At 42.2% G+C, this 26,308-nt stretch overlaps 1 protein-coding gene across 1 annotated transcript in view; it reads left to right on the forward strand.

Moving 5' to 3' along the window:
• Window positions 1-22,964, forward strand: part of ATP6V1C2 (ATPase H+ transporting V1 subunit C2) — a 68,145-nt gene extending 45,181 nt beyond the window's left edge. Inside the window, exons 8-13 of the mRNA XM_077488784.1 lie at window positions 2,026-2,094; window positions 3,249-3,341; window positions 7,832-7,925; window positions 13,456-13,553; window positions 17,493-17,622; window positions 18,873-22,964. Of these exons, the coding sequence (XP_077344910.1) occupies window positions 2,026-2,094; window positions 3,249-3,341; window positions 7,832-7,925; window positions 13,456-13,553; window positions 17,493-17,622; window positions 18,873-18,971 (583 nt within the window). The 3' untranslated portion in view covers window positions 18,972-22,964. The remainder of the gene's footprint in view (window positions 1-2,025; window positions 2,095-3,248; window positions 3,342-7,831; window positions 7,926-13,455; window positions 13,554-17,492; window positions 17,623-18,872) is intronic.
• The last annotated feature ends 3,344 nt before the right edge of the window (window positions 22,965-26,308 follow it).

A 26,308-nucleotide genomic window follows, 5' to 3' on the forward strand; every position in this document is an offset into this window, starting at 1 on the left:
ACAATTTTGAAAAAAACGCATTATTTTTTACTTTTTGTTATAATAAATATCCCCCAAAAATATATAAAAAAACAATTTTTTCCCTCAGTTTAGGCCAATACGTATTCTTCTACATATTTTTGGTAAAAAAAATCGCAATAAGCGATTATTGATTGGTTTGCGCAAAAGTTATAGCGTTTACAAAATAGGGATAGTTTTATAGCATTTTTATTAATAATTTTTTATTATTTTTTTTTTTACTAGTAATGGCGGCGATCAGCGATTTTTATTGTGACTGCGACATTGTGGGGGACCCATCGGACATTTTTGACACATTTTTGGGACCATTGTCATTTATACAGTAATTACTGCTATATAAATGCAGTGATTCCTGTGTAAATGACACTGGCAGTGAAGGGGTTAACCAGTGGGTGGCAGTGTAGGGGTTAAGTGTTCCTAGGGGTGTGTTACTAACTGTGGGGGGGTTGGGCTTTCATTTAGTGAACACTGATCTCTGCTCCAATCACATGGAGCAGAGATCAGCGTCACTAGTTGCTAGGCAGAATGGAGAAATGTTGTTTACAACGGCACTTCTCCATTCGGCCGCTACGTGAGACGATGGCGGGGATGCGACCGGACTCACGGGGGTCCCGACCAGCGCGGGAGCGCGCCTCCGGCGGCGCGCTCCCGATGGCAGGGCGGCAAATTTAAAGGGACGTACATGTACGCCCATTTGCCTGCCCGTGCCATTCTGTCGACGTACATCGTCGTGCCCTGGTTGGCAAGTGGTTAAAAGAGGAGATTAAGGGGGGATATGATCAACATGTATAAATACATATGTAGTCCATAAAATGAACTTGGTGAAGAGGTCATTACAAAGGACAAGGGGGCCTCTTTAATCCAAGAGGAAGTGTGATTTAGCCTCCACATACAGAAAGGCTTCTTCACAGTAAGAGCTGTGAAAATGTAGAATAGACTCCCTCAAGAACTTGTTCTAGCCTGCTCAGTTGATTGAATGCATTACTAAATCCACAAAATATACCTGGATAATAACATTTATAACTTATAATTTTTCCACTGTTGAAGCAAATTGGATCATGCTATATAGTTTTTTTTTGCCTTCCTCCAGATCAATTGTTGGTATAGTTTTTTTTTTTTTTATTGGTTGAACAAGCTAGAGGTTTACATTCTAAATATATAATATTTATTCTGTATTAAGAAGCACACTATACAAATATTTATTGAGTAAATAGTAGACATGGGTGCCATCAAAAAATTTGTTTTGTTCCGTTCCATTCCATTTCATGTTTAAAAAAATTTGTATTTCGTAATTCGTGTCCGAAATTCAATTAGGTTTCGTACGAAATATGAATTTTCATTAGATTCGGAAACTTTTCATTAAAATAATGAAAGTTCGTTATGATGAATTTATCATTATGAGGGGCTCCCACCACCCCTGTGCTGTGCTGACTTCCTGGGCTTTTAACCTTTAGTTTTGTTAACTTTTTGTAAAAATAATGAATGTTCGTTATGATGAATTTATCATTATGAGGGGTCCTCACCATCCCTGTGCTGTGCTGACTCCCTGAGGTTTTAACTTTTAAGTTTAAGTAGCTTTTCGTAACAATTTTCGTTATGATGAATTTATCATTATGAGGGGCATTATGAGGGGTTCCCACCATCGCTGTGCTGTGCTGACTTCCTGGGGTTTTAACTTTTAGGTTCCTTAACTTTTGGTAACAATTACGAATTTTCGTTATAAATTTGGATTTGAAATTCGTAAACGAAATTTCGTATTTCATACAGAATTCGTATGCAAAAAAATCTGTATTTCGGATTTGTACGAATGTACGAATTTCCGGAAATTCGTACAAATTTTTGATTCGTACCAAACTAATCGCACATGTCTAGTAAATAAAATTAGACTACCTACTGTACAGATGTTCTGCATTTACCATACTTTATTGATTGCCTTGCACAAAATAAATTATTTATGGTTCTGGCTATGTTCAGATGAAAATAATAACCAGTAATTTTTATTCAAAGGACAAGCTACGGTGCATGGCAGAAAACCTATGAATCACTGTCTGATATGGTTGTACCTCGTTCAACCAAGTAAGTAGAAACCATTCAGCATGCTTCTTGTTTTTGCTGCCACCAAATATAAAAACTTGGATTCAGCTGTATTCAGAAGTAATATAAAAGAATGCTGCTTACTAGAAACTGTTGTATAATTAAACTACAATATGTTCCATATGTATCTTTTTTCCTCAGTGATATCACTACTTGTGAGTTATATAAAGAAAATATTTCATAAAAACTAGATATTAAAATAATTTCCGGGCTGAGAAAAAATGCAGTGACCTGCCATTTCTGACATCCTGACGCAAAATAAGCATGCAAACAGTAAAGACAAAACTGATCTGCATAATTTTTTTTACAGACAGTGCCCCAGAAACCCACAAGGCCTCTAGATCACCATAAGATCCAGGCAATTTACATTTTTAGGAATAGCACCCCCCCCCCCCCCATGTCTCTCTTAGCACAGGTTTCCGCTAATACTAAGCAGCATTTTTTTAAAGCGGGTTATAATCTTTCAGCATTTCCCAAAAACAAGCACAAAAAAAAGTGTAAGCCCCCGATCGGAATTCTCTATAAACGATCGGACTTTGATTTTTTTTTGGCGGAAAATTTGAGATCCTGCTTCGATAGGGCCCGCACATGATCGAAAGTAATTTGGTGCACACAAAGGGAATTTATATTCTTTGTTGCTATCAAGGAATTTATTTTTATGAGCATTTTTGTGCCTGAAGTTCACCTTTAAGGCCGGGTTCAGGCTGGGTTCACACTTGTACGACAAACACTTCGATATTGGGAGCTCATGCCTCATGACAGGTGAAAATCAATGTTTCCCTATGAGAGCCGTCTTGCCCCATAGAAGCTACTTTTTGGGCAACAAATGTTACACAATCTTTAAAGATACAATTCTGTTATCAATTGTGTCAAAATCTCAGCGTATTTGGGGTTTCATTTAGGATGAAGAACATCCAAACATGCGTTGCGTGTTTTGCAGTGATTGTTACGCGGTTTGGAATTGCAGGCAGAATTATGGTGGTTCTGCCCGCTATCCCAAATCGGAGTGTGAATGGGGCCTTATGCAGTTACTATACTGATAGACAAGGTACACAATTGTGTCATTCTGGGTCAGTGGCAAGTTGTCTGTGTGTGACTTATTATCTATTTGTTACTGTGCTTTTTGTCCTTTTTAGGATGATTGCAGAGGATGGAGAAGGAGGTTTATTTACTGTCACTCTCTTCAGAAAAGTCATTGATGAATTTAAAGTAAAAGCTCGAGAAAACAAGTAAGATCTGTGTATGTGTTTATTTCTTGTGCTCACTAGGCAGATATTGTATATATGTAAATGTAACCAGAACAGAAATAGAAGGGAAATCTTCCAGTGGGGACACTCCCTCACATTAGAGATTTTCTCTTACTTACTGTTGTGACCATGTGATTGATTTACTAAAACCAGAGAGTGCAAAATCGGGAGCAGCGCTACATAGAAACCAATCAGCTTCTAGTTTTTTTTTTGGCAAAGATAAAGTGGAGCTCCACCCCAAAAGGGTAAGCTCCTCTTGTCTGCCTCCTCCCCCCTCCACTGCCACATTTGGAACCTTTTGGGGGAGAGTGGGGACCTGGTTTCGACAGGTATTCGCTCCTACTTCTAGTTCAGTTCACCGTGACAAACTGAGCCGGATGTTCGGTACCCTCCTACTTCCCCCACAGCCAGCCCATTCACAAAGCACAGTACGCTTCACGCCTGCGTAGCAGGTAACTGGCTGTGAAGCCAAAAGGTTTTACTGCCAGTTTCCCCACGCTCGAGATGGCGGCGGCAGCACCCGATAGCCGATTGAAAAATCAGCTCTGATGAAGACTCCGCTGGGTTCCTGTACAGGTAGGTGGCTTAATATTAAAAGTCAGCAGGTACAGTATTTGTAGCTGCTGACTGAAGGAGCCTGGAATTCCTCTTTAATTGAACAAGCTGAGTTAGAAGCTGATTGGCTACAATGTACAGCTGCATCAGATTTTGCACTCTTCAATTTTAGTAAATCAAGCTTTATGGGACAAGACGTGATGGACAATCTCCCCAATGGGACACTGATGGCAAAAATGACACAAACAATGGAGTTATGTAACTAGGACAGGATAGTACCACAACTTTCACACCTCTGACTCTGCTGTTGGACTATTGACATTTACAAATTGTATGGTGATTGGATTAAAGTGAAAGTGGAACTATACTTACCTTCACTCCAGCGCTGCATCTTCCCAACTGCTGTCATTTTCGGACAGTTTTTTTCTTCAGACGTTTTCATTGGCCTGGCCAAGATGGCGTCACTCCCATGCATGGGCTGGTGCTCATTCATCCCAGGACTGCTATAACCGTGAACAAAGTATGTCTCTTCTGCATTAAAAAACCTGCCTGTTCCCCATTTTTGTTTGTTTCCTAGAGTTCCACTTTGAGGTGTCTTAAAGAGGAGCTTCCATTTCCCCCTAAAAAATTTAAACTCATCAGCTACAAATACTGTAGCTGCTGACTTTTAATATAAGGACACTTACCTGTCCAGGAACACTTACACTTGTGGCTTCACAGCCAGTTTCCCACTGTACATGCTTTTGTTTATCCTATGTGCTATTACTCTTCTTTCATATATCGTATTATCTGGATCCTCCTGGACACATTTTGAAAAAAAAATTATTTGGGGTAGTAAGTAGCTGTACCATAAGTTACCGTCATGCTTACCCCTAATGCAGGTGGTCAGAGAATATAGCTGGCTACTGTGTTCTTCACCTATAGCAGCCCCCTTTCCCATAAGGCAAGCAGGCCTATCGGTACTTGGTTGCCCCCCGGATTTATACACAATGCTATAGTGCCTAGCTACAATGCCAGGGCAGACAAACTGAGTAAAGCAAACAGATACTTGGCAGGCAGCATGGTTCAATGACAGTCCAGGTAAAAGGCAGGCAGAATTCAGAAAATATTCGATATCTGATTTGAGGTAATACACAGGGAAATCAAATCTAGCAGGGCAGATAGACAAGGGGCTTGATCAGGTATTAACCACGCTTTCACAAGCATGAGATTGCAGCCTTGGCTGGCTTAAATCAGGCTTGGTTTCCACCTAGATTCTGGCCACATCAATTACCTTGCAGGTGGACTGACAGACAAGGAGAATGCAACAGCCAAAACCAGGATGTTGGAATGAGGAGCAGGAGCGCTAGATCCTCCTGACAGGTACTTGTGCCCACTTCCCTATTCCTTGCCTAGGCATTTGTTAGATCTGCCACCGTCCCACCCACAGCCTCCTGGGATACATCACCCCCTCACCCCAGGAGGCTTTGGCACAATCTTCCACAACCCACGTACCTCAAGTACAGCTGTGACTGAACAAGAAGTCACAGGAAGCTCCCGAATCCAAGACAGCAGCACTGGAATGAAGACAGTGACAAGCATTTCAGGTTGTGTAATAACAGCGCTGGACACTATGGGTAGGTACCTGTTTTGTAAAAGTCAGCAGCTACAGTACTTATAGGCGCTAACTTTTTGCAGACCCCACTGAAGTTCCTCTTTAAGTGCAGTACTCATCAAACCAGAATGTAATCTACGGAAGTCCAAAGAGTGTGAGATGGATTCTGATTGGTGAATTGCAGCAATTAAAGTGGAACTAAACTCCCTCAATCAACATTGACTGTTTTGAATCCTTATGCTGCTAGCATTAGTAAATAGATAGGAAAGTATATTATATTTAACAAAAGTGGTCCAAAAAGATCCGTACACCCACTCTTCAAGTACTACCACTGCGCCAAAAGTAACCTAAATGTGCAACAGCTACTACTTTAAATGAAATAAATATAAATAAGCATTTACAATGTAAACTAAAGTAAATAGTAGCGCTAAAAAGTATGAATAAATAAACCCAGTGACAGGTGATAGTGATCAACACTAATACATAAATAAACATGTAATAAAAAAGTTTGTGCAAAAATAGTCCATAAATCAGACTAGATTGTCTCAAACAAGGAAAACTGAATATATCCTGAGGAGGAATCTTCAAAACTTTCGCCACACCGCGTGCACTCAGTGTTTACACTCCCCTTTGGCTAAAAACTCACCAAATGACAATGCCTTGCACTCTCATGCGCAGCAAAACCACATCGACCCTTACAGGGTTAGATATCCACCGATATCCAGATGTGACAACCAATATCATGGACTCTCCGTATATAATAAATCAAAGTGCTCCAATTGTGCAGTATAGTTTTAAAAAGTTTGTTCTATTAAAACAGCTTCAAACATTACACTCACATAAGCCCAAATCAATGAAGCCTAGAGGCATACACTTGCAGCAGCAAGTACTGATGTAATGTGGTCTCAGCGGACACAGCATTGGTGAACTGAATCTCACCAGCGAAAGATCGTGATCCTCTGAGCGTCACTTCCGTTGTAGCATCAAGTGTGAAAAACTGGTTTCCGTACAGCCACGTCCCGATGTTTTGTCATAATGACTTACTCATGGGATTGGCTGTACGGCATGGTAACCCTCCCTTTATAGTGCCTCGTTAATTATATTTACTTGTTTTATATAGTTTTTTTACATTTCTGTAGTTACTCCCTAGTTTTTGGGCCTAGGCAAATTATGTCATACATCCCAGGAGTCTTCAGGAGGGGAGGAGGTGTTTTCCCAACTAAGCACACCCTCCTGCCTACCTGAGCTAAGGGTGGTTGGATTCCAGGAAGTACATGCCACATGACTAGTCGGCCCTACTCAAGATGGCCATGGCCAGAAATGCTAGGGAGTGTTTTTCAAGTGGAGCCATAGATGGATGGGTACGTTTGCTTTGAATATGAAAAATTAACCGCTGCTCATAGGTGATGTTTGCCGGCCATGATGCTCAGACTGCACAGCAATTGAGGTGCACGCCCTGCCACTGCTGCAGACTCTCAGATATACAAATGATTGGATGGCTGCACACTCAATACTTGCAGAAAATGGCTTTATTTTAGAACAAAGTCCATAAAAACAACCACAACTGATCAGGCAGGGGAGGGAAAAGGTAGATAGATGCGTTTCACATGAAAATTTGTGCTTCCCCAATACCACGCATGTAGTATTGAGGAAGCACAAATTTTCTTGTGACCCCCGTTTACCTATCTTTTCCCTCCACTACCTGATCAGTTGTAGTTGTTTTTATGGACTTTGTTCAGAACAATACTCTATACTACAATGCTCAATACTTGTAGAAAATGGCTTTGTTCTACAAATTGTTCTACAATAAAGCCAGTTTCTGCAAGTACTGAGTGTGCAGCCATCCAATCATTCGTATACCTAAATAGCGCTTTTGTTTGTGGTGCTCAGTTTAGTTCTGCTTTAAAGTGGAAGTAAACCCTCCTATCGTTTTCAGCCAAGGAAGCTGACATCTTGACCTCTGTTTAATCTTCAACTGCAATGATGCTTCACATGTGATCCGTTATGAAACCAGCCATTGGTTTGACAGTTTGGTTGAGAGCACAAGCAAATGTGACGGCTAGTATTTCCGGCATGCCGGGAATGTTAACTGGTATTTGAAACTATAAAATCGATTAGTTTACTTCCGCTTTAAGTATTATTGTGTAAGATTAAGATTAAAGTCTATTTAAGAATAAAGTGTAGAACCAGGGGGTTCCTTCCTACGCCATTGTCATGTGCTTGTTTACATGTCTTCCCTATACACTAGCTCTTCTAATAGGCCATTAATATTCATTTGATTAAATTCTATTATATTTTGCTTTATCTCTGTACTCAATTCCAGGTTCATAGTGCGGGAGTTTTTTTTCAATGAGAAAGAGCTGCAGTCCGAGAAAGCTGAATTCATTAAGCTGGAGGCAGATAAGAAGCAGCAGTATGTAAGTATTGAACACAATCAGATCATGTACAGGCATACCCCACTTTTAAGTACACAATGGGGTTTATTTACTAAAGCTGGAAAGTGCAAAATCAGGCTCACTTCTACGTAGAAACCAATAAGATTCTAACCCCAGCTTGTTTCAATTAAGCTTTGGTAATAAAACCTGGAAGCTCATTGGTTTCTATGCAGAAGGGAGCCTGATTTTGCACTTTCCAGCTTTAGTAAATAAACCCCATTGTGTACTTAAAAGTGGGGTATGCTTGTATGCATGACTGGACAGAAGTAATGTGCTGGTATGCGCAGTGCGTGGTCTGTTAGCCCTTGTACACACGGTCGAAGATTCCGACGGAATGTGTCCTATCGGACCGTTTTGTCGGATATTCCGACTGTGTGTGGTCTCCATCGGACTGTTTCCGTCGGAATATCCGACAGACCAACTTTTCCAACTTGACGGTAAAAATGCTCCGATCGGACATACTCCGATCATGTGTAGCCTACTCCGACGGACGCATGCTCAGATCAAATTCCTAGACCAAAGCTATTGGCTACTAGCCTGAACGTAGTCCCGTTGTAAGGAAATAATGTCATCACGTTATGTACAACTTAGTCCGACCGTGTGTATGCAACATCACTTCCGGACCTCTTCTGGAATTAATCCGTCGGAATTACTCCGACGGATTTGGTTGTCGGGATTTCCAACCGTGTGTACAAGGGCTTTCAGATTATGTTGAACCATTAATTTATAGGTGCATCTCAAAAATTTGAATATCATCAAAAAGTTAATTTATTTCAGCAATTCAATTAAAAAAGTGAAGGTGTTTTGAGTTACCCTATTTATCGCCATAAAGCACACACTTTTTCCTCCTGAAAATAGGGGGCAAATCATGTGTGCGTGTTATACGCTGATACCTGGCTACCTCAGAGGGGAAGGAGGGGATGAGTGCTGCCGGATTACACAGACCTGGAATCTCCTGTGGACACGGTGCTCGCAGTCACACACAGTCCCTCCTCCTGGCCCGTCTCCTAGCATAGACGTCACATGTCCCGGTATTGGACTGGTGTTCTGTCTATCATAGGAGTCAGACCAGGGGGCGGACTGTGTGTGACTGCGAGCGCCGAGTACACAGGAGATCCCAGGTCTGTGTAGACCGGCACTGGTGAGGCTGCATTAATGGGCAAAAGCAAAGCTGCAGATAGGCACTGATCAGGCTGCATTGATGGGCAATGGCGAGTCTGCAGATGGACACTGATCAGGCTGCAATGGTGAGGCTGCAGATGGGCACTCATCAGGCTGCAGTGGTGAGACTGCATATGGGCACTGATCAGGCTACATTAATGGGCAATGGAGAGGCTGCAGATGGGAACTGATCAGGCTGCATTAATGGGCAATGGTGAGGCTGCAGATGGGCACTGACCAGGCTGCATTAATGGGCAATGGCGAGGCTGCAGATGGGCACTGATCAGGCTGCATTGATGGGCACTGGTGAGGCTGCATTGATGGGCACTGGGGGAGCTGCATTGATGGGCACTGAGCCTTATTTTGCTTCAAAGTTCTTTATTTAATTTTTTTTTATTTTTTCCCTGAAAATTTTCTTCTAAAATTTAAGGGAGTGTTATACGCCGATAAATACGGTAATTAGCTGGTTAGAGTGTAAAACCATGAGTCAATATTGAACTTTTTCACAATATTCAAATTTTTTGAGATACTGAATTTTGGGTGTTCTCTTGCTGTAAACCATAATCATCAAAATTAAAAGAAAGAAATGCTTGAAATATAACATTCTGTGTGTAGTAAATCTATATAATATGAGTTTCACTTTTTGAATTGAATTACTGAAATAAATTAACTTTCTATTTTTTGAGACGCACCTGTATGTGCATGCTGGTAACTCCCTCTAGACCAGTGTTTTTCAATCTTTTGTAGTAAAGGCATCCTTTAAAAACATGAACAAACTCAAGGCATCCCCGTCTAAATTGCAAAACACTAAACTAACAATCTTATATCTACCAAAAACAAAACAACGTCAGCGCTATGGTACCAAACGTGCCAAGCAACAAGGATTGAGAAATAAATCCTGATAGTATGTATAAACAAATAATTGCAGCGCCACCAAAATAAATGTGTGTGATTGAATGAAGTTAATATGTGAAATGAATCCAAATAAATTCAAAGTAAAAATAAGATAATTGCAATATGTCAGTGTAGTTATACTCAAAACCAGCCATTTTCAACCAGGGTGCCTTTCGGGTTTCTTCAGGGGTGCCTTGTCAAAATGCCCAAAAATTGTATACAAGCCAGCGGGTGGATCAAGCCTGACTTTTAAATCAAACAAAAAACATGCCACGCTTCACCATTAACACAAAAGTATGAATGAAAAAATGATCTGAAACCATAAACCTATGCCTATATGAGTATACTCTATACAAAAAAGAAAATATTCAATAAGTCCATAAGTGAAAAGTCCATAAGTGCCACACTCAAGATGGATGATAAAAATATATGTGTATAAAAAATTGATACAAAAATGAAAAAAAATATAAAAATATTAGAAGTAGTATAGACCATAAACTCCGTGACTGTCCCTTTAAGTGATTCCTTAGAAGTTCCCACAAACAGTGCTCTAAAACATATCTGTGATGTCTGATCCCTCCACCAGATGTACTCTTAACAGAGGGGAATGACCACCCTTTTACATATGGCCTATGTGCGCTTTTGTTCCTTTCAGAGGACTAGAACTTGCTCCAAAACTTAGGATATCATTCAATGCTTTTGAATATGCTGCATTAGCTCTGGGTGTCTCCATACATCCATACACAGAAAAGGAGAAGAACCGCTAAACATAGTGTTTTACCTTTAAAATTAACTTATTCACAAGTACAAGCTAACAAATGCGCACTCACTTGTAGAAGGTGCGATCAGCGCACCACACTATAATAATTTGCATGCAATACACCAGAGTACAGAATCGCCAGTATACAATCGTCTCATCAGTGTAGTTACCACATAGTTCATTCAAAAGAGCGCCATGACGTCATCAAGCCCCTCCTTGAAGACCGTCATGCTGCTCTTCGGAACAAACTATGTGGTAACTACACTGATGAGACGATTGTATACTGGCAATTCTGTACTCTGGTGTATTGCTAACAATGTTTTTGTAAAATAAGGCTTTGTTTAAATAGTGAGTTCAAGTGTAAGGCCAGGGAAAAGTTTGTGGTTTCAATAGAGCAGTGAAAGATTAGAACCCCTGAGAGGGTTTACTGCTATGCTGTGTTAGAGAGATTTTCCATTACTTCCTGCCATGGTAATAACAGTTTGACCCAACAGGAAGTGAAGGTAAACTGACAATTGTATCATACCTACCGTAATATTCTGTTTCTGATGCCTATCCATGGCAGCATACCTCATGTATGCTGCCATGGAAGCACCAGGAAAATGGAAAATTGTATCATACTTACCATAATTTTAATTTCCTGGTGCCCACCTGTGGCAGTATACATGTGGTATGCTGCCGTGGAGGCACCAGGAAAATCTGTAACGGGACTCTGACTACATTACATTTCTGACAGGGGTTCTGGCCTTCTAGTACGCTGAAAAAAACCCACAATTTTTACTTCTGTCTCTGTTGGGTGGGTGACCAGTCTATTTTGATGTTTTACCTTACATAGGTCGAAATTATCATTGCATACTTGGTCATTTTCTGAGAACGCTTCATTGGTAGTTGATTGGTAGTTTCTCTGGTCCAGGTATCTTATTCCACTGATTGTTAAGCAGTATGGGGTGGCAATGTATTATGCTTATCATTACAGTATTACTGGAAAGATTACGACCCTGAAATCCTCAACATCAATGCGTTCCACCTGCCCACCTTGTTGTCTTAATGGTGAAGTACACAGGGTAGAAGGACAAAGGGTTTTGTCTATGATTGCTTAGGTACGAAACACTGACTTGTGGGAGGTGTAGGAGTATTCTGAGTGCCCTGTGCCTGAGAAGTACCAGTTGGATTGGGGGGGAGTTATGTGGTTCTGGGTTAATAGGTAAACAGACATTGTAGAAGAAGACACCCTATGGTGCTTGCCACCGAATTGCTGCTGTACCTTCTATTTTTTTTATGGTAGAACAGAGACATTGTATGTAAGGAATGTTCCCTGATATAAAAGTAAACGTTAGGGGAGCATTTATATATCTACATATAAAATACAATTGGAAAAGTAAAAATGCTGCACTCCTAACTAACTAATTATAAAGCAATGAATAGCAGCAGCTACTATGTATGATACACACAAAAACACAGTAAAATAAAGGAAGGTAGTTGCGCTGACAGTGACACCCCTGTTTTTGAATTGGAGGTAAATATTCAGATAATTAAATAAATTTAATTAATATGTGGACAATCAAATGTGAAATACCCTCAACCAATATTGTGTAAATTAATAAAAATTGAATAAAAATTAATAAGAATTAATAAAAATTTATGAAAATGATATCTTAAGTGATAATAATAAAAAAATACAAAAATGTGATGAATTCATGCAATCTTCCTTCACCAATAAGTGTTGACCACTATAAAGAATGTATGCTTACCAGAGGCAAGCATCAACCAGCTTGCAATCAACACCCTGACAAGGTCCCAATGGCAGATCCCCTAATAAATAAATTCAAAGGACAGCAGGTCATGAACACACACCCCCAATTGTTAACCAAGGAGACTCCCAATGGTGAGACAATGGTCACTCAGAAATGTACTTTCTTACTACAATTTTTCTTGGCAGTCCTCAAGCTTGCTGCAGGTTCAGCTTCAAACTGGGCTTTGCTACTACACAAGGTATTCACATGCAGCAAGTCTCTGAAAGCATTTTTTTTTTCACTGGGCTTATCCCCACTTCACAGGGAATCAAGTGGGAATTCCTTTATTTTAATATAAAATACAATAATTGAAACATGGACTATCAAGTAACAAAAATATGCAATTGACATCAAAAACAACTTTCAGGTAAGTGCTGCAAAAATAACTTAAAAATGTAATCACTTATGCCAGCCATATATGGTTTGAATCACAGCTGATTTAACAGGGACCAGCCGAGACTCGATCGATCTATGGGTAGGCTGATTGCACCCAAGTTGATCCATCCATCAACTTTGTGTACTACCAGCATGTCGGATTTCTATCATGCAATTATTGCCAGTGGCTATAGCTGCTAGCAATAATCATTGTGTTCTCCCAGCAGGGACGGTGCCCTGTGCCCCCCGCTGGGAGAATACCATAGTTCCGCAGGACTGTGTTGATGGGGGAACGATTTTCTTTCCAGCAACCACACATAATCTATGGCATGCCTTAAGAAAACTCAGCATAATATGAATGAATACTAAGAGCTGAGTTTACTCTTCTGAAAAATAGAGAGTTCATTGGGTACTTGATCACATAAAGCCAATGACATTCCAGTGACAAATCAGAAACCCTGAGGCTGGCCCCAAAAATCAGAGACAATTACCAACTGGGTTTGAGAAGTAAAACTATTTTGTTTTCCAGGGCCCTCTCCTGCGCTGGTTGAAAGTAAACTTCAGTGAAGCATTCATTGCCTGGACTCATATAAAATCCTTGCGGGTATTTGTGGAATCTGTCCTCAGGTAAGGACCAACATGACAAGTCAACACGTGGAGACAGGACGCCAGGAACACATTTACATATGTAACGTTTGAAGGAGGAGTGAAGGGAAATACTATAGTTACTTGAGTGACAACTCTCAGTCTGCTGGGACAGCTAAGATCACATCCAAAATGGCGGCATCAGGCATTTTCAATGTACACAAGGAAGGCCTTTAAAGATAACTAACTTTCTATAAAGGACAAAGAAAGGAGAAAAAGTGTGCCTTTTAGTTGTTGATTGGGAAATGGGTAGGGGAGCTCTGGTGTGGAGGTACAGTGATGAGGAGGTTTTAGGTGATGGGGGTTATCAGGGTGGTGGGAAGGGGAGTGCAAATACAGTGGTGATTGAGGGTTGGAGGGGGAGGTGGTACAGTGATGATGAAGTGGGTGGTTGCAGGTGTGATGGTGAGTGGTGCCTCTCCAAGGAGCTGCCAGCTGTAATTCCAATTGCAATCTTCCCTGCCAGCAAAAGAGGCGGGTGAGGGTAGGTTACAGGGCCTGTGTAAGCTACAGCAGAACATGGGGAGTAGGAAGGTGGTGTGAGCTGGGGCCATTCTGTACTGCAACACAGATTCTGTAGTCCCTTGCTGTAGGGACCGTTCTGGATGGGAATTCCCCTGAATAGGGATGTTGTAGATGGTGTTTGCTTATATTTAAATGTAGTGTTAATGAACATGTGTAGGAACGACACAATGGGATTGATATACTAAAACTGGAGCGTGTAAAATCTGGTGCAGCTGTGTATGGTAGCCAATCAGCTTCTAACTTGTTAAATTAAGCTTTGACAAAAAAAAAAAAACCCTAAAGCTGATTGGTTTCTATATAGAGCTGCACCAGATTTTGCACTCTCCAGTTTTAGTAAATCAACCTCAATGTCATTACATGCATATGTCAATGTGGGAGGAGTTAAATAATATATCTAATGACCACCAATTAGGAGGGGTGCTACATAATAGGTTCACTGACCACCAGTGGGGAGGGGTTACATAATATTATTATAAATATTATGGAATAAGATTGCGTCTACTCACACCAGTGCTAAGGACTAATTTTGGGGCCCCTAATACCAAAGCTGGAGGTTATTATTGCTGCCTTTGATATAAATGCGGATAGTTATTATTGGGGCCACTGACACCAAAGCCGTGAGTTATTATTGTGATCACTGACTATAATGTGGGGGGTTCTTATTGCATTTACTAACACCAATTCTGGGAGTCATTTCATTCATTGACACCAACGGGGTTATTATTGTGGCCACTGACAACCACTACTACCAATGCCAGGGGATATCATTGCAGTCATTGACACCAATGCTGGGAGTTGTTATTGTATCCACTGCAACCAATGTGGCAATTCTTATTGCATCCACTGGCATCAATGCTTGGGGTTATTATTGTGGTGAATCATTATGACTAATAAATTCAGTGTAAGTCACATTCAGCACTTCATGAAATCTGGCCCTCTGTTCTCTTAAAGCAAAACTGTAGTTCCCCTGTAATAAACAGTGAGCAGGCAGTCTCCTTATTGCAAAAAAACATTAAATGTGTTCTCTGCAATAAAATGCCCCCACCTGCCTGCTTGCTGTCTTCTCTGGAGCTGTAAACTAAGCTGCGCATGCACAGCTCAACTTACAGCACTAGCGTAGGCTGGTCCTTGTGTGCCAGGACAACTGGGTCTTGCACATGTGCAGGTGTAATGTCATCCCATGCCGGCCAATGAAGAAGATGCTGATGCCAGCGAAGGAGCATTGGAAAGGTGGGTTTAACCCCTTTAGTTCTGCTTTAAGTCTTGTTATTATGACTTAGAGTATAAACCAGGGGTCTCCAACCTTTCTAAATGAAGGGCCAGTTTACTGTACCTCAGACTTAAGGGGGGCTGGACTGTGGCCACTGGGAGCTAAAAAGGTCCTGATGTCAGTGGGAATAAACAATGCCCCATCTTTGGTGTTGGCAGGAGGAATAGCATTCCATCGTAGGTGTCAGTGGGAGGAATTATGCTCCATTGTTGGTTAGATTGGGAAGAATTGTGTCCTATCATTGTTGTAATTGGGCCCCATTGTTGGTGTCATTGGGAGGAAATGTGCCCCATCTTTGGTGTCAATGGGAGGAACTGTGCCCCATCATTGGTGTCATTGAGAGGAATTCTGCCCCTTCATTGGTGTCAGTGGGGGATCAGTGGATGAAAATAGTGCCCCAAGGGCCAGATAAAAGCAAGCAAAGGGCCACAGTTTGGAGACCACTAGTACAAGTGCATTTTATAAAATTAGAATATCATGAAATAGTTAATTTATTTCAGTAATTCAATTCAAAAAGTGAAACTTTGTAGATGCGTTTTACACGCAAAGTGATATATTTTAAGCATTTTGTTTTAAATTTTGATGATTATGGCTTACAGCTAGTGAAAACCCAGAATTCAGTATCTCAGAAAATTAGAATATTACATAAGACCAATAACAAAAATCATTTTTAATACAGAAATGTTGGCTTACTGAAAAGTATGTCCATGTACAGTATAGTATGGACTCAATACTTGGTCGGGGCTCCTTTTGCATGAATTACTGCATCAATGTGGTGTGGCACAGAGGCGATCAGTCTGTGGCATTGCTGAGGTTTTATGGAAGCCCAGGTTTCTTTGATAGTGACCTTCAGCTTGTCTGCATTGTTGGGTGTGATGTCTCTTATCTTCCTTTTGACAATACCCCACAGATTCTCTATGGGGTTTAAGTCAGGTGTGTTTGCTGGCCAATCAAGCACAGTGATACCATGATGATTAAACCAGGTATTGGTACTTTTGGCAGTGTTAGCAGGTGCCAAGTCCTGCTCAAAAATGAAATCAGTGTCTCCGTAAAGCTGGTAAGCAGAGGGAAGCAAGAAGTGCTCTAGAATATCCTGGTAGAGGGCTGCGTTGACTTTGAACTTGATAAAACACAGTGAACCAACACCAACAGATGACATGGCTCCCCAAATCATCACCGACTGTGAAAAATGTTGCATTTCATTTGGAAATCAAGGTCCCAGAGTTTGGAGGAGATGCACAGAATCCAAGTTGCATGATTTGGGGAGCCATGTCATCTGCTGGTGTTGGCCCACTGTGTTTTATCAAGCCCAAAGTCAGCCCAGCCCTCTACCAGGAAATTCTAGAGCACTTCATGCTTCCCTCTGCTGACCAGTTTTATGGAAATGCTGATTTCATTTTCCAGCAGAGCTTGGCACCTGCCCAAACTGCCAAAAGTACCAATAACTGGTTTAATGATCATGGTATCACTGTGCTTGATTGGCCAACAAACTCGCCTGACCTAAACCCCATAGAGAATCGGTGGGGAATTGTCAAGAGGAAGATGAGGGACACCAGACGCAACAATGCAGATGAGCTGAAGGCCGCTATCAAAGAAACTTGGGCTTCCATAACACCCAAGGAGTGCCATAGGCTGAGGGCCTCCATGCCATGCTGCATTAATGCAGTAATTCATGCAAAAGGAGCACCGACCAAGTATTGAGAGCCTAATATACTGTACATGGACATACTTTTCAGTAAGCCAACATTTCTGTCGTAAAAATCCTTTTTTATTGGTTTTCACTAGATGTGAGCCATAATCATCAAAATTAAAAGAAAGAAATGCTTGAAATATATCATTCTGTGTGTAATGCATCTATATATTTAAATTATTTTTAAGTTTCACTGTTGAATTGAATTACTGAAATAAACTAACCTTTTGATAATATACTAATTTTATGAGACGCACCTGTATATACAATATAAACAGCTGTCATTTAGCTAATAGTGGAAAGAAAATTACGCTAACTTTGTAGAAATTGCAATTTACCAACAGCTAGCCTACAACTGTCTTTCCACTTATGTTATAAATGGCACCGACTGCTTGGTACTTCTTGTAACTCATATTCAAATTCCTCTTTGGCTCAGGTATGGTTTACCAGTGAATTTCCATGCAATGATTTTGCAACCCAACAAGAAGTCTATGAAGAGACTGCGAGATGTGCTAAATGCCCTTTTCAGACACCTGGATGAGGCAGCTGCTGCCAACATGAAAGATGTAAGTAAATCCAGATCCCACAGAGGACCCATAACACATTGCATTAATACAATGAAAATCTTCCATGCAAGTGAAAGTAGATATACAGTAAACCCTAACTAAAGGGCATTTAATTATCTAAATCAGTGGCTATCATAAGAAACAAACAAAAAAAACAACAACTTGTTTTAAGCTTTTTCTCTATCCAGTGTTCCATATGATGGGACAACCCAGGGGAAACAATTGGCAGACAGACAAGGATGAAAGATAAAACAAAAGATAAAACTGAGTTAATAAATAAAAATGAAGATGAGATGAAAAAAATATACAGGATGGGCAATCCCTTTGTGAGAGAGACAGAGGGAGAGAAACAAAGTTACAGAGATGAACTCAGGAGCACAGCTAACATTAGCCAGCGTTGGGGGGGGGGGGGGGCACACAAGGAGGGTATTAGTGAGGGACAACTGTCTCTTTCTCAGCAGATAAAAGCTGGCAGCAGGGAGAGGGGGAGAGGCCAGCTTTCAGCTGCTGGAGGAACGAGACACAATTGTCGTCCATCACTAATCCCCATTCCTGTGTGGTCCTCCCTTGTGTGCTCAGTCCTCCTACAAGAGGACCAGTGGTTCCCCCATCAGCGGCCCTAACTACTTTAATGAATGTAGTGTATTTTTCATTACTTGTAGCAACATCGGAAGCCTTTGCTGCCTATCCCAAGACCTCCTGCTCTCTAGCTCCCTTGTCACCTCCTCCCATGCTCGCCTCCAGGATTTCTCCAGATCTTCTCCCATCCTTTGGCACTCCCTACCCTAATCTGTCTGACTGTCCCCTAATCTATCCATCTTTAGGTGATCCCTGAAAACCCTTCTCTTCAAAGAAGCCTATCCTGCTTCTAACTAACACTTTTTCTCCTCCATCAGCTCCTCTCCCCACAGCTATTACCTTTTGTATCAATTGACCCTTCCTTTTTAGATTGTAAGCTCTAACGAGTAGGGCCCTCTGATTCCTCTTGTACCAAATTGTAATGTAACTGTAATGTCTGCCCTCATGTTGTAAAGCGTTGCGCAAACTGTTGGCGCTATATAAATCCTGTATAATAATAATAATAATAATAGGAGTTTTACATTGCATTAGTTTAGAAAATGCATTTTATGTGTTAACGAAACGCAACAGCGTTAATTTGTGTATTTCCTATATGTTTGGAATTCAGCTTTAATTAATGTAGTCCAATGTATTTTTTTTCAATGTACTAACTGCAGTTGATGTTTTCTCAGGTCAACATGGATATCCCTGGCTTACAGCTGAACACGCAAGAATATTACCCCTATGTCTGTTTCAAGATTGACCTGACCAGTATAGACTTTGATTCTTAGTGCTAGAACATTCCTTTAGAATATGTAATAGTGAACTCCAATTACACTGTTATTAATGCCTAGTCTGTTATAGCACCAATGGACCCCGTCATGCTCTGAGCTACAATCACTATGTCAAGCCAGTAATATGTGACCAAGCTGCAGCTGCTGTCATTGTCCATCATGCAGACATAACTGCAAAGTATTTATATGTAAATTATATTTTAGAATATTTGCGAGAGGCTGCACCTAATGGCCACTTGTCTGTCTTAAGCTAATCATGTATGTAAAATGTATAATTTATGTGTACTGAACAGTAGCACCACAATGGGTTAATGTGTATAAAGTCATCTTGGGACTTCCTGGTCATGCTAAAGCCATACTAGTTTTGTTTTAGATTCCCAGCAATACAGTTATGATGCAACTAGCATGTCTCCTGTGTCCTACATCAATCATACAAAAGGATGGTATATAGTAACAGAAGCCAGGGAGCTTAGGAACTGAAAATAAGTGAAGTCAAAACCACTGCCTTGATATCCAGGGGAGCAGTAAAAACAGGTGGCTGATCTGTGGTTTTATTGTCCACTGACTGCCCACTGGAAGTCTAAATTTACAGCCTGATAGAGCTGTACACATACCTTAGCAACTTTAACTCGGGCTGCAGAGTTTGAACTGCGGCATGTAAAACTTGCCTATTGAGATCAATGGGGTCATGCTTGCGTGGTCCCACAATGTGGAATTGTGATTCGGCAAAAAAGCTAAAGTAAAATGAACAAACTCAGATTTTGGAAGATACAAATATTATGGGTCATTTCAAATGGGTGGTTGATCTCTGTATTTACTGTCCGCTGACCACCCATCTACCTACTAACACTGCAGCTGCATTTACGCCGCAGAGCAAAGTAGTCATATGTAACTCGGCTTGCGGATATGCAGCATTTCCTTTCAAACCTGACCATTGATATCAATGATGGGACTGTGCCATGATGGTGAGCCACCCGCTTTGCTCACATTTGCAGTGTTGTATTTCAATATAGAAATCCCGTTGGGATTTAAGAAAAAAAAAAACTCCTGAATGCCTGGCAGCAGCTGCTCTGCCTCTCTCTCCATTCCTCGTGGATTTTTAGAGGGTGATATTGCCTGCTGCTCATATGAAAGAGCCCCAGATGTAAGGAATCGAATCAGTTTGTGACAGAACTGAAAAGATTAGCCGGAGACTGTATATTCGGACACTGGGAAAGTGATTTGTGATAGCCGATGGTGAACAAACTCCTTCCAAATTAATAACGACATTGCTGAAGGAGGGTGATGACTATAAGTCAAGAACTTACAGTGCCTTATAAAAGTATTAATACTCCTTGAAAAATTCCACATTTTGTCATGTTACAACCAAAAACTTAAATGTACTCTATTGGGATTTTATGTGATAGACCAACACAAAGTGGCACATAATTGTGAGGTGGAAGGAAAATGATAAATGTTTTTAAATTTTTTTACAACTAAATACCATATTTATCGACATATAACATTCACAAACGTAGAACACGTCCCCAATTTTAAGAGGGAAGTTTAAGGAAAAAATGTTTTCACAGCCCCCTCCCCCTCCACTCGCAGGAGACCCCCAGTTTCCTGGGATAGCGCTGCCAGCATACTCTACAGTTAGACCCCTTTTACACTGAGGTGCTTTGCAGGCGCTATAGCGTAAAAAATAGCAGCTCCATTCACTCCAGTGTGAAAGCTCAAGGGCTTTCACACTGGAGCGGTGCGCTGGCAGGGCATCAGAAAAAGGTCCAACGGAACAAATCCGTTGGACAATTCGATCGTGAGTGGGCTCCATCGGACCTTTGCTTGCCAAAAATCCAACGGACTTTAGAAATAGAACGTTTTAAATTTTCCTGCCGGACCCAGTTCCTAGTGGGAAACCCATTCGTCTGTATGCTGGTCTGACAGACCAAATACGGTGTAAGGGCAGATACAGCACCTGCCCGCGAGAATGTTTCCAGCACGATCCTATCACGCTGGTTCTCGGCTGCAGGGTACTGTACATCTTGCTCTTGCTGCAATAGGAAAATAGAAGAAGACGACGACGAAGAAGGAGAAAACCGGGCCAAAGGAGCATAAGATAGCGGAGGAGCCCGGGAGAAGGGGCCGGAGAGTGGAAGAAACGAAAAGCATGGAGAAGTCGGGAGAGACCCCCAAAGCTGCCTAATAAATTACTTTAAAAACCTGTATAGTGTGTTTTTTTATTGACACTTTTTCCCCCAGGTGAATGGGTAGGGGTACGATGTACCCAATACTTATTCACATAGGGTGGGGGGCTAGGATCTGGGAGCCCCCTTATTAAAGGGGGCTCCCGGATTCCGATAAGCCCCCCGCCCACGACAACCAATGGCCAGGGTTGTCGGGAAGAGGCCCTTGTCCTCATCAACATGGGGACAAGTTGCTTTGGGGTGGGGGGGGGGGGGGGGGGCGCAGGGCGCTTCCCTTCCCCAAAGCACCCACCCCCCATGTTGAGGGCATGCGGCCTGGTATGGCTCAGGAGGGGGGGGGGCGCTCACCCACCCCCTTTCCTGACTGGCCAGGCTGTGTGCTCGAATAAGGGTCTGGTATGGACCTTGGGGGACCCCCACGCCATTTTTTTTTTCGCCGTAGGAGGTTCCCCTTAAAATCCATACCGGGTGACGGTTTTCGCAAAGTGTCAATCTCGCCAATAAAATCGGCGAGATTGACTTCCTTTTCTAGTCCCGTCGTAACTCATCACATTCTAAATGAACAGACCTTAGTCAGTGTGTAGGCAAGTCTGTTCATTTGGAAGTCTGCCCTAACTCCATTGGGAAGATAATAGTTGTCCTGTGGACAGATTCTCCTACCTGAGCTGTGGATCTCTGCAGCTCCTCCAAAGTTAGCATGAGTCTCTTGGCTGCTTCTCCCATTAATGCTCTACTTACCCGGCCTGTCAGTTTAGGTGGACGGCCATGTCTTGGTAGGTTTGCAGTTGTGCCATACTCTATTTTCGGATGATGGATTGAACAGTGCTCCGTGAGATGTTCAAAGTTTGGGATTTTTTTTATTTTTATAACCTAACTCTGCTTTAAACTTTTCCACAACTTTATCCCTAACCTGTCTGGCATGATCCCTGGCCTTCATGATGCAGTTTGTTCACTAAGGTTCTCTAACAAATCTCTGAAAGCTTTACAGACACAGCTGTATTTATACTGAGATTGAATTACACACAGGAGGGCTCTATTTACTCACAAGGTGACTTCTGATGGCAATTGGTTCCACTATGTTATAGTTAGGGGTATCAGAGTAAAAGGGTTTGAAAACAAATGCACGCCACACTTTTCAGATATTTATTTGTAAAAAAAAAATTTTAAACCATTTATCATTTTCCTTTCACTTCACAATTATGTGCCACTTTGTGTTTGGTCTATCACATAGAATACATTTACGTTTTTGGTTGTAACGTGAAAAAAATTCCCAACACTTAATTCTCCTCTTGGAAAACCTTTATTTCCTAAAACGAGTCTCCAGAGAGACCCCTGCCTTGTCCATTCTGGGTCAGTAAGAATGACCACCTTCTACGCATCTCCCCAGTGTTCCCTCGCTGCAATAGGTGAGTTTAAATTGGGCTTTTAACAGACACGACAGGGTCAGTTTAACTTCTAATTTAAACTCTAAGGGCCACTTTACAACCTGGCATCCAGGTATGTTGTGTTACTAACTACAAGTGTGTTAAGGCAGCCCGTTAAAAAACAAACAAACAATGGACTTGCACAAGTTTTTGCAACACACACACCTCATCATAGCGCACAAAAATATGTTACTGTGCATTGCAGAAGGTTACAACATATGTGTTCCCTTAATGCCTTGGGTGCCATTGAAAATGAATGACACAACACGCTAACAAATGTAATATGTGCTCATTAACAAAATGCAACAGTAAAAAAAGATAAATATAATGTTTCACAAACAATTTATGTAAATGTTATTAAAGTTGCCTTACTATTTCAATCTGCAGCTGTTGTATTTTTTAAAAAAGTGCCAAAGAATTTTTCTTTTACAATACTGCATCCTAGGAGTATCCTATAGATCAGGGGTCTCCAAACTTTCCAAACAAAAGGGCCAGTTTACTATCCTTCAGACTTTAGGGGGGCTGGATTGTGGCCAGTGGGCGTAGAAAATATCCCAGGCATCCAGCATCGGTGGGAATAAACAATGCCTCAGGTGTGGTGTTCAGTTGCATAGTACCACTGGTTCGTATGAGGAGGAATAGTGTCCCATCATTGGTGTCAGTGGGAGAATAGTGCCCCATCATTGGTACCACTGGGAGGAATAGTGCCCCATTGCCGATGTCAGTGGGAGGAATAGTGCCCCACTATTGGTTTCAGTAAATGGAATAGGGCCCGATCATTGACATTAGTGGGAGAAATAGTGCCCTAGAGTTGGTGTCAGAGGTGTTATGCCCCACTGCTGGTGTCAGTGTTAGGAAGAGTGCCCCATTGTTGATATTAGTGGTAGGAATATCGCCCTGTCATTGGTATTACCGGTAAGAATAGCGCCCTATCACTGGCATCAGTGGGAGGAATAGTGACCCATCAATGCTATCAGTGGGAGGAATAGTGCCCCACCATTGGTTTCAGTGGATGGACCCCATCATTGATATTAGTGGGAGGAATAATGCGGTGTTAGTAGAGTTATGCCCCACTGCTGGTGTCAATGTTAGGAACAGTGCCTCAAATCACTGGAAAAACCAGAGTTAGACTTACCGGTGTCCAGGAAGACTCCTAGAAAAAGAGATACTGGTAAGTCTAATTCCGGTTTTCTCATATCGTCTTCCAGGACAGCCTCTGAGATGATAAGCAAGGCGGGACCACTGCCTGGAGGATCTTTCGTCCAAAAGTCGGCTCTTTATCAGACCATAAATCCAGACGGTAATGTCTTGCAAACGTAGAGTAACTGGACCACGTTGCTGCCTTGCAGATCTCCTCCGGAGAGGCTCCAGCCCTCTCTGCCCATGATGCGGAAACCGCCCTGGTAGAGTGTGCCTTAACTAAGGGAGCCTGCTTCCCCTCTAGTTCATAGGCTTTAACTATCGCCATTCGTATCCACCTGGCGATAGATGATTTGGACGCCTTGCAGCCCTTGCGGGCGCCCGAGATATTAACAAAAAGTGAGTCTGACTTCCTGAAGACCCTAGTGGCTTCTAAAAAAATTAATAGACTTCTTCTGACATCTAACAAACTTAAAGATTTCGCCTCATCTCCGCTTGAGGCTGAGAAAAATGTTGGTAAAATAATATCCTGTGTCCTATGAAAAGTGGACACAACCTTAGGGAGAAAACTAGGGTCAGTCTTAAGCACTACCCTGTACTCTAAAACTAACAAAAATGGCTCTCTGACCGAGAGCGCCTGCAGATCACTCACCCTTCTAGCTGACGTGATCGCTATCAAAAAAACTGTTTTTAGTACCATCCACTTAAGTGACGCTTTCTCTAAGGGCTCAAATGGATCTCGGCTCAAAGCCCTAAGGACCAAAGACAAATCCCAAGTAGGACAGGTCTTCATCTTCACAGGCCTGGATCTAGCCAAAGCCTTGAAGAAGTTCTTGACAAAAGGATTCTGCTGGAGAGAGAACTGAAGGAACACACTTAAGGCTGCCACCTGTACCTTTAGGGTGCTGATAGAGAGGCCCAGCTCTACCCCTGCTTGCAGAAAATCTAGAACTGCCGGGACCCCGGGACATGCAATCCCCTGTTCTCGCAACCAGGAATTAAACCTTTTCCCTATCTTGGCGTAAATCGCTCTAGTTACTGGTTTACGGCATTCTAACAAGGTCTTAACCACTCTTTCTGAAAAACCCTGTGATCTTAAGATCTGTTCCTCAGATACCAGGCCGCAAGTTTGAGCCTCTCTGAGGATGCAGAACAGGCCCCTGGGAAAGAACTTCTGCAGAACCTCCGCCACCATCCTTACAGGAGGGAAGGCATAACACAGGCCGCACTGCCATGGATTGGCAAGGGCGTCTATCCCCCTGGCCCAATCCTGTGTGTGAACCGAAAAAAAATTGTGTCACCTTCCTGTTGCTTTCTGTTGCAAACAGGTCTATTTCTGGCCTTCCCCAGCATGACACAATCTCCTCGAACACTTCCTTGTTGAGGGACCACTCATCCTGGCCTATCTTCTGCCGATTGAGAAAGTCGGCCAGCAAATTCTGAGTTCCCTTCAGATGAACGGCTGATATCGAAGACATGTTCTTCTTGGCCCAGCAGAAGATTCTGTCCGCAATAGCCTGCAGCGCAGGGCTTCTGGTTCCCCCTTGCTTGTTCAGATAAGCTACTGCTGCCACATTGTCTGACCGAACCTGCAGATCCCTGCCCTGTAACTGGGACTGGAAGGTTTCTATAGCATTCCAAACTGCCAGAAGCTCCTTCTGGTTTGAGGAACGACCTGCCTCTACATTCGACCAGGTTCCTTGGGCTAAGATTCCCTCTAGGTGGGCACCCCAACCCAGCGCACTGGCATCGGTTGTGACCACCACCGTAGCTTGTGGGGACCAGGGAAGACCCTTGTCCAGGTTGACCCGGGCCCGCCACCACCACAGAGACCTCCTGACGGTAGAAGACAGGGGCATAACGTGATCCAGGCCATCCCAATAACGGAGCATAAGTCTCTGCAAAGGGCGCTGATGATGCCTTGCCCAGGCCACTTCTGGAAAGGATGATGTCATCAATCCCAGGACTCTCATAACCTCCCTTACCTGGGCTTCCCGACCTGATTGAAGCTGGGCTACCGCCTGTTCTAGCTTGTTGATCTTCTCCACAGGAAGAAACACCCTCATCTCCACCGAAGAGATCCTGTATCCTAAATACAGGACTTCCTGTGAGGGGGTCAACTGGGACTTTTCCTGGTTTATCAGCCACCCCAGTGAGCGCAGGAAACCCAAGGCCTCCTGCACGTCCTTCTGCAGCTGTTGGGCCGACTGAGCTATAAACAGTAGGTCGTCCAGATATGGAATCACCATTATAGCCTTTTTTTTTTTTTTCTGCCACATCAGTGTTTCTATACCAGAGACTAGGTTCAGCTTGTCGCTCACTTGTGTCTCATTCTCAATTCCACATCATCGTGGCATATTTAGTTGTACAAATATTTGACTTAGTGTAATCACATAAAGATTTTGTGTCATTTAATTTAAATACAGAGGTAATAAAAGATCCCCTAGTGTTTGTCGACTACCCACCATGACGATATCTATTGTCCTGGTACCTCATATCTAATACCAATTTCCCTCTCCCTACTCCCCTCCTCCACCCCCCCCCCCCCCTATCCCCAGCTCATAAGAAGACACACTAAGCAATA

The sequence above is a fragment of the Lithobates pipiens genome, unplaced genomic scaffold (genome assembly GCF_037356315.1).
Source record: "Lithobates pipiens isolate NorthernLeopardFrog02 unplaced genomic scaffold, aLitPip1_a1.2 Scaffold_18, whole genome shotgun sequence".
In the NCBI taxonomy this organism is placed as follows: Eukaryota; Metazoa; Chordata; class Amphibia; order Anura; family Ranidae; genus Lithobates; species Lithobates pipiens.